The sequence below is a fragment of the Oncorhynchus gorbuscha genome, unplaced genomic scaffold (assembly GCF_021184085.1).
Source record: "Oncorhynchus gorbuscha isolate QuinsamMale2020 ecotype Even-year unplaced genomic scaffold, OgorEven_v1.0 Un_scaffold_4733, whole genome shotgun sequence".
NCBI classification, from domain to species: domain Eukaryota; kingdom Metazoa; phylum Chordata; class Actinopteri; order Salmoniformes; family Salmonidae; genus Oncorhynchus; species Oncorhynchus gorbuscha.
The window spans coordinates 1-14,387 of NW_025748692.1; the positions used below are offsets into that span (position 1 = coordinate 1).

Consider the following 14,387-nt stretch of genomic DNA (forward strand, 5'->3'; position numbering starts at 1 on the left):
CACCTGCATAACAACACTACCACTACTACACTACCACTACTACACTACCACTACCACACTACCACTACTACACTACCACTACCACACTATCACTACTACACTACCACTACTACACTACCACTACCACACTACCACTACTACACTACCACTACTACACTACCACTACTACACTACCACTACCACTACCACTATCACTATCACTACCACTACCACTACTACACTACCACTACCACTACCACTACCACCACCACTACCACTACCACTACCACACCTCCACCACCACCACTACTACCACTACCACTACCACCACCACCACTACTACCACTACCACCTCCACCACCACCACTACTACCACTACCACTACCACCTCCACCACCACCACCACTACTACCACTACCACTACCACCTCCACCACTACTACCACTACCACTACCACCTCCACCACCACCACTACTACCACTACCACTACCACCTCCACCACCACCACTACTACCACTACCACTACCTCCACCACTACCACCTCCAACCACTACCTACCACTACCACTACCACACCTCCACCACCACCACTACTACCACTACCACTACCACCTCCACCACCACCACTACTACCACTACCACCTCCACCACCACCACTACCACCTCCACCACCACCACTACTACCACTACCACTACCACCTCCACCACCACCACTACTACCACTACCACTACCACCACCTCCACCACCACCACTACTACCACTACCACCACCACCACCACCACTACTACCACTACCACTCCACCACCACCACTACTACTACCACTACCACCACCTCCACCACCACCACTACTACCACTACCTACACTACCTCCACCACCACCACTACTACCACTACCACTACCACCACCACCACCACCACCACCACCACCACTACCACTACCACTACCACTACCACCACCACCACCACTACTACCACTACCACTACCACCACCACCACCACCGTCATTACCAACCACCACCGTCATTACCAACCACCACCACTACCAACCACTGTCATTACCAACCACCACCACTACCACCACCACCACCACCTACCACCGTCATTACCAACCACCACCACTACCAACCACTGTCATTACCAACCACCACCACTACCACCACCACCACCACCTACCACCGTCATTACCAACCACCACCACTACCAACCACTGTCATTACCAACCACCACCACTACCACCACCACCACTACCAACCACTGTCATTACCACCACCACCACCACCACCACCACCACCTACCACCTACCACTGTCATTACCAACCACCACCACCACCTACCACTGTCATTACCAACCACCACCACTACTACCACCACCACCACCAACCACCGTCATTACCAACCACCACCACTACTACCACCACCACCACCACCAACCACTGTCATTACCAACCACCACCACTACTACCACCACCACCACCAACCACCGTCATTACCAACCACCACCACTACTACCACCCACCACCAACCACTGTCATACAACCACCACCACCTACCAACCACCACCACCTACCACTGTCATTACCAACCACCACCACCTACCACTGTCATTACCAACCACCACCACCTACCACTGTCATTTACCACTGTCACCAACCACCACCACCACCTACCACTGTCATTACCAACCACCACCACCACCACCTACCACTGTCATTACCAACCACCACCACTACCATCTACCACTGTCATTACCAACCACCACCACTACCTACCACTGTCATTACCAACCACCACCACCACCACCACCACCTACCACTGTCATTACCAACCACCACCACCTACCACTGTCATTACCAACCACCACCATTACCACCTACCACTGTCATTACCAACCACCACCACCACCACCTACCACTGTCATTACCAACCACCACCACCACTACCACCACTACTACTACTACCACCACCACCTACCACCGTCATTACCAACCACCACCACTACTACCACCACCACCAACCACTGTCATTACCACCACCACCACTGTCATTACCAACCATCATCTTGTCAGACAATATTGTAGCCATTGATGTCCATCAGATTCAGCACAGTAAGGAACGGGGCTTTCAAAACAATTACTGTCATTACCAACCACCACTACCACCACTATTACTACTACTACCACCACCACCACCACCACCTACCACTGTCATTACCAACCACCACCACTACCACCACCACCACTACCAACCACTGTCATTACCACCACCACCACCACCACCTACCACTGTCATTACCAACCACCACCACCACCTACCACTGTCATTACCAACCACCACCACCACCTACCACTGTCATTACCAACCACTACCACCACTACTACTACTACCACCACCACCTACCACCGTCATTACCACCACCACCACCACCACCTACCACTGTCATTACCAACCACCACCACCACCTGTCAACCACCACCACCACCACCACTGTCATTACCAACCACCACCACTACCACCTACCACTGTCATTACCAACCACCAACCACCACCTACCACTGTAATTACCAACCACCACCACCAGCTACCACTGTAATTACCACCACCACCTACCACTGTAATTACCACCACCACCTACCACTGTCATTACCAACCACCACCACCACCTACCACTGTAATTACCACCACCACCACCTACCACTGTCATTACCAACCACCACCACCACCACTGTCATTACCAACCACTGTCATTACCAACCACCACCACCACCATCACCACCAACCACCACCACCACCACCTACCACTGTCATTACCAACCACCACCACCAACCACTGTCATTACCAACCACCACCAACACCACCACCTACCACTGTCATTACCAACCACTGTCATTACCAACCACCACCACCACCTACCACTGTCATTACCAACCACCACCACCACCACCTACCACTGTCATTACCAACCACCACCACCACCACCTACCACTGTAATTACCAACCACCACCTACCACTGTAATTACCAACCACCACCTACCACTGTAATTACCAACCACCACCTACCACTGTAATTACCAACCACCACCTACCACTGTAATTACCAACCACCACCTACCACTGTCATTACCAGCCACCACCACCACCTACCACTGTAATTACCAACCACCACCTACCACTGTAATTACCAACCACCACCACCACCTACCACTGTAATTACCAACCACCACCTACCACTGTCATTACCAGCCACCACCACCACCTACCACTGTAATTACCAGCCACCACCACCACCTACCACTGTAATTACCAGCCACCACCACCACCACCTACCACTGTAATTACCAACCACCACCTACCACTGTCATTACCAGCCACCACCACCACCTACCACTGTAATTACCAACCACCACCTACCACTGTCATTACCAGCCACCACCTACCACTGTAATTACCAACCACCACCTACCACTGTCATTACCAGCCACCACCACCACCTACCACTGTAATTACCAACCACCACCTACCACTGTCATTCCCAACCACCACCATCACCTACCACTGTCATTCCCAACCACCACCACCACCTACCACTGTCATTACCAACCACCACCACCACCACCACCTACCACTGTAATTACCACCACCACCACCACCACCTACCACTGTCATTACCAACCACCACCACCACCTACCACTGTCATTACCAACCACCACCACCACCTACCACTGTCATTACCAACCACTGTCATTACCAACCACCACCACCACCACCACCATCACCGTCATTACCAACCACCACCACCACCTACCACTGTCATTACCAACCACCACCACCACCACCACCTACCACTGTCATTACCAACCACTGTCATTACCAACCACCACCACCATCACCGTCATTACCAACCACCACCACCACCTACCACTGTCATTACCAGCCACCACCACCACCTACCACTGTAATTACCAACCACCACCTACCACTGTCATTACCAGCCACCACCACCACCTACCACTGTCATTACCAACCACTGTCATTACCAACCACCACCACCACCACCATCACCGTCATTACCAACCACCACCACCACCTACCAGTGTCATTACCAACCACCACCACCACCACCTACCACTGTAATTACCAACCACCACCACCACCTACCACTGTAATTACCACCACCACCTACCACTGTCATTACCAACCACCACCACCACCTACCACTGTAATTACCACCACCACCACCACCACTGTCATTACCAACCACTGTCATTACCAACCACCACCACCACCTACCACTGTCATTACCAACCACCACCACCACCTCCACCTACCACTGTCATTACCAACCGCCACCACCACCACCTACCACTATCATTACCAACCACCACCTACCACTGTCATGACCAACCACCACCACCACCAACCACTGTCATTACCAACCACCACCCTCATCTTCCTCACCACCATCTCCAACAACATGTGTTGTACCATAGTAGTAATGTGGAACCATGGGAACTAGTCCATCTTCGCTACTCCTGAATCTCTTACCCGTCGTCCCTGCTCCTCGGTGCGGTAGGCATGGCGATAGAGACACGAGAACACGGCACCAGGTGGCATCAGCTCATTGGTCTCATTCCACCCGTGGGTGTGGCACAGCCGGGCAGCGTCACCCTGGCACTTCTTATACAGGATGGGGTCCAGTCTGGTAGAGGGAGGAGAGAGTTAGTCTGACAGCCAGGGGGCAGTAGAGAGTTAGACAGTCTGACTGCCAGGGGGAAGTAGAGAGTTAGACAGTCTGACTGCCAGGGGGAAGTAGAGAGTTAGACAGTCTGACAGCCAGGGGGCCGTAGAGAGTTAGACAGTCTGACAGACAGGGGGCCGTAGAGAGTTAGACAGTCTGACAGACAGGGGGCCGTAGAGAGTTAGACAGTCTGACAGCCAGGGGGCAGTAGAGAGTTAGACAGTCTCAGACCGACAGACAGGGGACAGTAGAGAGTTAGACAGTCTGACAGCCAGGGGGCAGTAGAGAGTTAGACAGTCTGACAGCCAGGGGGCAGTAGAGAGTTAGACAGTCTGACAGCCAGGGGCAGTAGAGAGTTAGACAGTCTGACAGCCAGGGGGCCGTAGAGAGTTAGACAGTCTGACAGACAGGGGGCAGTAGAGAGTTAGACAGTCTCAGACCGACAGACAGGGGGCAGTAGAGAGTTCAGTCTCAGACAGACAGGGGCAGTAGAGAGTTAGACAGTCTGACAGCCAGGGGGCAGTAGAGAGTTAGACAGTCTGACAGCCAGGGGGCAGTAGAGAGTTAGACAGTCTGACAGCCAGGGGGCAGTAGAGAGTTAGACAGTCTCAGACCGACAGACAGGGGACAGTAGAGAGTTAGACAGTCTGACAGCCAGGGGGCAGTAGAGAGTTAGACAGTCTGACAGCCAGGGGGCAGTAGAGAGTTAGACAGTCTGACAGCCAGGGGGCAGTAGAGAGTTAGACAGTCTGACAGCCAGGGGGCAGTAGAGAGTTAGACAGTCTCAGAGAGACAGACAGTCTGGGGCAGTAGAGAGTTAGACAGTCTGACAGCCAGGGGGCAGACCTGACAGCCAGGGGACAGTAGAGAGTTAGACAGTCTGACAGCCAGGGGGCAGTAGAGAGTTAGACAGTCTGACAGCCAGGGGGCAGTAGAGAGTTAGACAGTCTGACAGCCAGGGGGCAGTAGTTAGACAGTCTGACAGCCAGGGGGCAGTAGAGAGTTAGACAGTCTGACAGCCAGGGGCAGTAGAGAGTTAGACAGTCTGACAGCCAGGGGCAGTAGAGAGTTAGACAGTCTGACAGCCAGGGGGCAGTAGAGAGTTAGACAGTCTGACAGCCAGGGGGCAGTAGAGAGTTAGACAGTCTGACAGCCAGGGGGCAGGGGCAGTGACAGCCAGAGAGTTAGACAGTCTGACAGCCAGGGGGCAGTAGAGAGTTAGACAGTCTGACAGCCAGGGGGCAGTAGAGAGTTAGACAGTCTGACAGCCAGGGGGCAGTAGAGAGTTAGACAGTCTGACAGCCAGGGGCAGGAGAGTTAGACAGTCTGACAGCCAGGGGGCAGTAGAGTTAGACAGTCTGACAGCCAGGGGGCAGTAGAGAGGGGGCAGTAGAGAGTTAGACAGTCTGACAGCCAGGGGGCAGTAGAGAGTTAGACAGTCTGACAGCCAGGGGGCAGTAGAGAGTTAGACAGCCTGACAGCCAGGGGGCAGTAGAGAGTTAGACAGTCTGACAGCCAGGGGGCAGTAGAGAGTTCAGTCTGACAGCCAGGGGGCAGTAGAGAGTTAGACAGTCTGACAGCCAGGGGGCAGTAGAGAGTTAGCCAGTCTGACAGCCAGGGGCAGTAGAGAGTTAGACAGTCTGACAGCCAGGGGGCAGTAGAGAGTTAGACAGTCTGACAGCCAGGGGCAGTAGAGAGTTAGACAGTCTGACAGCCAGGGGGCAGTAGAGAGTTAGACAGTCTGACAGCCAGGGGGCAGTAGAGAGTTAGACAGTCTGACAGCCAGGGGGCAGTAGAGAGTTAGACAGTCTGACAGCCAGGGGGCAGTAGAGAGTTAGACAGTCTGACAGCCAGGGGCAGTAGAGAGTTAGACAGTCTGACAGCCAGGGGCAGTAGAGAGTTAGACAGTCTGACAGCCAGGGGGCAGGGGCAGTCTGAGAGAGAGTTAGACAGTCTGACAGCCAGGGGGCAGTAGAGAGTCAGTCTGACAGCCAGGGGGCCGTAGAGAGTTAGACAGTCTGACAGACAGGGGCAGTAGAGAGTTAGACAGTCTGACAGACAGGGGGCAGTAGAGAGACAGTCTAGACAGTCTGACAGACAGGGGGCAGTAGAGAGTTAGACAGTCTCAGACCGACAGACAGGGACAGTAGAGAGTTAGACAGTCTGACAGCCAGGGGCAGTAGAGAGTTAGACAGTCTGACAGACAGGGGGCAGTAGAGAGTTAGACAGTCTGACAGACAGGGGCCAGTAGAGAGTTAGACAGTCTGACAGACAGGGGGCAGTAGAGACAGTTAGACAGAGAGTTAGACAGTCTGACAGACAGGGGACAGTAGAGAGTTAGACAGTCTGACAGCCAGGGGGCAGTAGAGAGTTAGACAGTCTGACAGCCAGGGGGCAGTAGAGAGTTAGACAGTCTGACAGCCAGGGGGCAGTAGAGAGTTAGACAGTCTGACAGCCAGGGGGCCGTAGAGAGTTAGACAGTCTGACAGACAGGGGGCAGTAGAGAGTTAGACAGTCTCAGACCGACAGACAGGGGACAGTAGAGAGTTAGACAGTCTCAGACCGACAGACAGGGGACAGTAGAGAGTTAGACAGTCTGACAGCCAGGGGGCAGTAGAGAGTTAGACAGTCTGACAGCCAGGGGGCAGTAGAGAGTTAGACAGTCTGACAGCCAGGGGGCAGTAGAGAGTTAGACAGTCTGACAGCCAGGGGGCAGTAGAGTTAGACAGTCTGACAGCCAGGGGCAGTAGAGAGTTAGACAGTCTGACAGCCAGGGGGCAGTAGAGAGTTAGACAGTCTGACAGCCAGGGGGCAGTAGAGAGTTAGACAGTCTGACAGCCAGGGGGCAGTAGAGAGTTAGACAGTCTGACAGCCAGGGGGCAGTAGAGAGTTAGACAGTCTGACAGCCAGGGGCAGTAGAGAGTTTAGTCTGACAGCCAGGGGCAGTAGAGAGTTAGACAGTCTGACAGCCAGGGGGCAGTAGAGAGTTAGACAGTCTGACAGCCAGGGGGCAGTAGAGAGTTAGACAGCCTGACAGCCAGGGGGCAGTAGAGAGTTAGACAGTCTGACAGCCAGGGGGCAGTAGAGAGTCAGTCTGACAGCCAGGGGGCAGTAGAGAGTTAGCCAGGGGGCAGTAGAGAGTTAGCCAGGGGGCAGTAGAGAGTTAGACAGTCTGACAAACAGGGGGCAGTAGAGAAATAGACAGTCTGACCGCCAGGGGGCAGTAGAGAGTTTGACAGTGTCAGACCGGCAGACAGGGGGCAGTAGAGAGTTTGCCAGTCTGACCGACAGGGGGCAGTAGAGAGTTTGACAGTCTGACCGCCAGGAGGCAGTAGAGAGTTAGACAGTCTGACCGCCAGGGGCAGTAGAGAGTTAGACAGTCTGACCGCCAGGAGGCAGTAGAGAGTTAGACAGTCTGACCGCCAGGGGGCAGTAGAGAGTTAGACAGTCTGACAGACAGGGGGCAGTAGAGAGTTTGACAGTGTCAGACCGACAGACAGGGGGCAGTAGAGAGTTTGACAGTGTCAGACCGACAGACAGGGGGCAGTAGAGAGTTAGCCAGTCTGACAGACAGGGGGCAGTAGAGAGTTAGACAGTCTGACAGCGAGGGGGCAGTAGAGAGTTAGACAGTGACAGACAGGGGACAGTAGAGAGTTAGACAGTGTCAGACCGACAGCCAGGGGGCAGTAGAGAGTTAGACAGTCTGACCGCCAGGGGGCAGTAGAGAGTTAGACAGTCTGACCGCCAGGGGGCAGTAGAGAGTTAGACAGTCTGACCGCCAGGGGGCAGTAGAGAAGTTAGACAGTCTGACCGCCAGGGGGCAGTAGAGAGTTAGACAGTCTGACCGCCAGGGGCAGTAGAGAGTTAGACAGTCTGACCGCCAGGGGGCAGTAGAGAGTTAGACAGTCTGACAGACAGGGGGCAGTAGAGAGTTAGACAGTCTCAGACCGACAGACAGGGGACAGTAGAGAGTTAGACAGTCTGACAGCCAGGGGGCAGTAGAGAGTTAGACAGTCTGACAGCCAGGGGGCAGTAGAGAGTTAGACAGTCTGACAGCCAGGGGGCAGTAGAGAGTTAGACAGTCTGACAGCCAGGGGGCAGTAGAGAGTTAGACAGTCTGACAGCCAGGGGGCAGTAGAGAGTTAGACAGTCTGACAGCCAGGGGGCAGTAGAGAGTTAGACAGTCTGACAGCCAGGGGGCAGTAGAGAGTTAGACAGTCTGACAGCCAGGGGGCAGTAGAGAGTTAGACAGTCTGACAGCCAGGGGCAGTAGAGAGTTAGACAGTCTGACCGCCAGGGGGCAGTAGAGAGTTAGACAGCCTGACAGCCAGGGGGCAGTAGAGAGTTAGACAGTCTGACAGCCAGGGGGCAGTAGAGAGTCAGTCTGACAGCCAGGGGGCCGTAGAGAGTTAGACAGTCTGACAGACAGGGGGCAGTAGAGAGTTAGACAGTCTGACAGACAGGGGGCAGTAGAGAGTTAGACAGTCTCAGACCGACAGACAGGGGACAGTAGAGAGTTAGACAGTCTGACAGCCAGGGGGCAGTAGAGAGTTAGACAGTCTGACAGCCAGGGGGCAGTAGAGAGTTAGACAGTCTGAGAGCCAGGGGGCAGTAGAGAGTTAGACAGTCTGACAGCCAGGGGGCAGTAGAGAGTTAGACAGTCTGACAGCCAGGGGGCCGTAGAGAGTTAGACAGTCTGACAGACAGGGGGCAGTAGAGAGTTAGACAGTCTCAGACCGACAGACAGGGGGCAGTAGAGAGTTAGACAGTCTCAGACCGACAGACAGGGGACAGTAGAGAGTTAGACAGTCTGACAGCCAGGGGGCAGTAGAGAGTTAGACAGTCTGACAGCCAGGGGGCAGTAGAGAGTTAGACAGTCTGACAGCCAGGGGGCAGTAGAGAGTTAGACAGTCTGACAGCCAGGGGGCAGTAGAGAGTTAGACAGTCTGACAGCCAGGGGGCAGTAGAGAGTTAGACAGTCTGACAGCCAGGGGGCAGTAGAGAGTTAGACAGTCTGACAGCCAGGGGGCAGTAGAGAGTTAGACAGTCTGACAGCCAGGGGGCAGTAGAGAGTTAGACAGTCTGACAGCCAGGGGGCAGTAGAGAGTTAGACAGTCTGACAGCCAGGGGGCAGTAGAGAGTTAGACAGTCTGACAGCCAGGGGGCAGTCTAGTAGAGAGTTAGACAGTCTGACAGCCAGGGGGCAGTAGAGAGTTAGACAGTCTGACAGCCAGGGGGCAGTAGAGAGTTAGACAGTCTGACAGCCAGGGGCAGTAGAGAGTTAGACAGTCTGAGCCAGGGGCGCCAGGGGGCAGTAGAGAGTTAGACAGTCTGACCGCCAGGGGGCAGTAGAGAGTTAGACAGTCTGACCGCCAGGGGGCAGTAGAGAGTTAGACAGCCTGACAGCCAGGGGGCAGTAGAGAGTTAGACAGTCTGACAGCCAGGGGGCAGTAGAGAGTCAGTCTGACAGCCAGGGGGCAGTAGAGAGTTAGTCTGACAGCCAGGGGGCAGTAGAGAGTTAGCCAGGGGGCAGTAGAGAGTTAGCCAGGGGGCAGTAGAGAGTTAGACAGTCTGACAAACAGGGGGCAGTAGAGAAATAGACAGTCTGACCGCCAGGGGGCAGTAGAGAGTTTGACAGTGTCAGACCGACAGACAGGGGGGCAGTAGAGAGTTTGCCAGTCTGACCGACAGGGGGGCAGTAGAGAGTTTGCCAGTCTGACCGCCAGGAGGCAGTAGAGAGTTAGACAGTCTGACCGCCAGGGGGCAGTAGAGAGTTAGACAGTCTGACCGCCAGGAGGCAGTAGAGAGTTGGGCAGTAGAGAGTTAGACAGTCTGACAGACAGGGGGCAGTAGAGAGTTTGACAGTGTCAGACCGACAGACAGGGGGCAGTAGAGAGTTTGACAGTGTCAGACCGACAGACAGGGGGCAGTAGAGAGTTAGCCAGTCTGACAGACAGGGGGCAGTAGAGAGTTAGACAGTCTGACAGCGAGGGGGCAGTAGAGAGTTAGACAGTGACAGACAGGGGACAGTAGAGAGTTAGACAGTCAGACCGACAGCCAGGGGGCAGTAGAGAGTTAGACAGTCTGACCGCCAGGGGGCAGTAGAGAGTTAGACAGTCTGACCGCCAGGGGGCAGTAGAGAGTTAGACAGTCTGACCGCCAGGGGGCAGTAGAGAAATAGACAGTCTGACAGACAGGGGGCAGTAGAGTTTGACAGTTTGACAGTGTCAGACCGACAGACAGGGGGCAGTAGAGAGTTAGCCAGTCTGACAGCCAGGGGTAGTAGAGAGTTAATCTGACAGCCAGGGGGCAGTAGAGAGTTAGACAGTCTGACCGCCAGGGGCAGTAGAGAGTTAGACAGTTAGACAGGTTAGACAGTCTGACAGCCCAGGGTTAGCAGTAGAGAAGTTAGACAGTCTGACAGCCAGGGGGCAGTAGAGAGTTAGACAGTCTGACAGCCAGGGGCAGTAGAGAGTTAGACAGTCTGACAGCCAGAGGGGGCAGTAGAGAGTTAGACAGTTGACAGCCACAGTCAGTCTGACAGCCAGGGGGCAGTAGAGAGTTAGACAGCCTGACAGCCAGGGGGCAGTAGAGAGTTAGACAGTCTGACAGCCAGGGGGCAGTAGAGAGAGTTCAGTCTGACAGCCAGGGGGCAGTAGAGAGTTAGACAGTCTGACAGCCAGGGGGCAGTAGAGTTAGAGTCTAGCCAGGGGGCAGTAGAGAGTTAGCCAGGGGGCAGTAGAGAGTTAGACAGTCTGACAAAGGGGGCAGTAGAAATAGACAGTCTGACCGCCAGGGGGCAGTAGAGAGTTTGACAGTGTCAGACCGACAGACAGGGGGCAGTAGAGAGTTTGCCAGTCTGACCGACAGGGCAGTAGAGAGTTTGCCAGTCTGACCGCCAGGAGGCAGTAGAGAGTTAGACAGTCTGACCGCCAGGGGGCAGTAGAGAGTTAGACAGTCTGACCGCCAGGAGGCAGTAGAGAGTTAGACAGTCTGACCGCCAGGGGGCAGTAGAGATTAGACAGTCTGACAGACAGGGGGCAGTAGAGAGTTTGAGGGGCAGTGTCTGACAGCCAGGGGGCAGTAGAGAGTTAGACAGTCTGGGGCAGTAGAGAGTTTGACAGTGTCAGACCGACAGACAGGGGGCAGTAGAGAGTTAGCCAGTCTGACAGACAGGGGGCAGTAGAGAGTTAGACAGTCTGACAGCGAGGGGGCAGTAGAGAGTTAGACAGTGACAGACAGGGGACAGTAGAGAGTTAGACAGTGTCAGACCGACAGCCAGGGGGCAGTAGAGAGTTAGACAGTCTGACAGCCAGGGGGCAGTAGAGAGTTAGACAGTCTGACAGCCAGGGGGCAGTAGAGAGTTAGACAGTCTGACCGCCAGGGGGCAGTAGAGAGTTAGACAGTCTGACAGACAGGGGGCAGTAGGAGAGTTTAGTGTCAGTCTGACAGACAGGGGCAGTAGAGAGTTAGCCAGTCTGACAGCCAGGGGGTAGTAGAGAGTTAATCTGACAGCCAGGGGGCAGTAGAGAGTTAGACAGTCTGACCGCCAGGGGGCAGTAGAGACAGTTAGACAGGCAGACAGTCTGACCGCCAGGGGGCAGTAGAGAGTTAGACAGTCTGACCGCCAGGGGGCAGTAGAGAGTTAGACAGTCTGACAGACAGGGGGCAGTAGAGAGTTTGACAGTGTCAGACCGACAGACAGGGGGCAGTAGAGAGTTAATCTGACAGCCAGGGGGCAGTAGAGAGTTAGACAGTCTGACCGCCAGGGGGCAGTAGAGAAATAGACAGTCTGACCGCCAGGGGGCAGTAGAGAGTTAGACAGTCTGACAGACAGGGGGCAGTAGAGAAATAGAGTTTGACAGTGTCAGACCTGACAGAGGGGGCAGTAGAGAGGCAGACCGACAGACAGGGGCAGTAGAGAGTTAATCTGACAGCCAGGGGGCAGTAGAGAGTTAGACAGTCTGACCGCCAGGGGGCAGTAGAGAGTTAGACAGTCAGACAGTCTGACCGCCAGGGGGCAGTAGAGAAATAGACAGTCTGACCGCCAGGGGGCAGTAGAGAGTTAGACAGTCTGACAGACAGAGGGCAGTAGAGAGTTTGACAGTGTCAGACCGACAGACAGGGGGCAGTAGAGAGTTAGACAGTGTCAGACCGACAGCCAGGGGGCTGTAGAGAGTTAGACAGTGTCAGACCGACAGCCAGGGGGCAGTAGAGAGTTAGACAGCCTGACAGCCAGGGGACAGTAGAGAGTTAGATAGTCTGACAGCCAGGGGGCAGTGGAGAGTTAGTGTGGCAGGGCAGTAGAGTTTGACAGTGTGAGCTCCAGTAGTGTGAGCTCCAGTCGTCTGCATTCACAGTCAGGGGTTAGGGGTCAGAGGTCATGGTTGACTTACTTCCAGTCTCTAGAGATGAAGTACTGTAGCTCCAGTAGTCTGCGTTCACACTCAGGGGTTAGGGGTCAGAGGTCATGGTTGACTTACTTCCAGTCTCTAGAGATGAAGTACTGTAGCTCCAGTAGTCTGCGTTCACAGTCAGGGGTTAGGGGTCAGAGGTCATGGTTGACTTACTTCCAGTCTCTAGAGATGAAGTACTGCAGCTCCAGTAGTCTGCGTTCACACTCAGGGGTTAGGGGTTAGAGGTCATGGTTGACTTACTTCCAGTCTCTAGAGATGAAGTACTGCAGCTCCAGTAGTCTGCGTTCACAGTCAGAGGTCAGAGGTCGTGGTTGACTTACTTCCAGTCTCTAGAGATGAAGTATTGCAGCTCCAGTAGTCTGCGTTCACACTCAGGGGTTAGGGGTCAGAGGTCATGGTTGACTTACTTCCAGTCTCTAGAGATGAAGTACTGCAGCTCCAGTAGTCTGCGTTCACACTCAGGGGTTAGGGGTTAGAGGTCATGGTTGACTTACTTCCAGTCTCTAGAGATGAAGTACTGTAGCTCCAGTAGTCTGCGTTCACAGTCCTCCACCATCTTCTCTGTATACAGGTGCTCCATCAGGCAAGACAGGATCCTACACACACACAAATATGGCAATGACTTTATCAACTTTTTGACCTTTATCAAAAAGGTCACAATAAATCCCAAGAGACACCATGACGTCGCCACAGAACTAGAGGTTCTGTTTCTATAGACGTCTCCTGACATGTCAAATGCAGCTTTTTACAAACATTATTTTATATATATTTTTTCCTTTACCCCTTTTTCTCCCCAATTTCGTGGTTTCCAACTGGTAGTTACAGTCTTGTCCCTTCACTGCAACTACCGTACGGACTCGGGAGGCGAAGGTCGACAGCCATGCTTCCCCCGAAACACAACCCAACCAAGCCAAATTGCTTTTTGATACAATGCCAACTTAACCCGGAAGCCAGTTGCACCAAAGTGTCGGAGGAAACCCCGTACACCTGGCGACCGTGTCAGCGTGCACTGCGCCCGGCCCGCCACAGGGGCCGCTAGTGCGAGATGGGACAAGGACATCCCTGCCAGCCAAACCCTCCACTAACCCGGACGCTGCTGGGCCAAACCCTCCACTAACCTGGACGCCGCTGGGCCAAACCCTCCACTAACCTGGACGCCGCTGGGCCAAACCCTCCACTAACCCGGACGCCGCTGGGCCAAACCCTCCACTAACCCGGACGCTGCTGGGCCAAACCCTCCACTAACCCTGGG

The 14,387-nt window shown here is 54.3% G+C and overlaps 1 protein-coding gene across 1 annotated transcript; it reads right to left on the minus strand.

The window, feature by feature from the left end:
- Positions 1-4,525: 4,525 nt before the first annotated feature.
- LOC124028729 (Golgi apparatus protein 1-like) lies at positions 4,526-13,725 on the minus strand (the record flags this gene model as incomplete). The annotated part of the gene is made up of 2 exons (XM_046340708.1): positions 13,630-13,725; positions 4,526-4,679 (listed from the first exon to the last, which is right to left on the minus strand). Coding segments are annotated over exons 1-2 (240 nt in total), but the record flags the coding sequence as incomplete, so codon positions are not given.
- Positions 13,726-14,387: the final 662 nt, after the last annotated feature.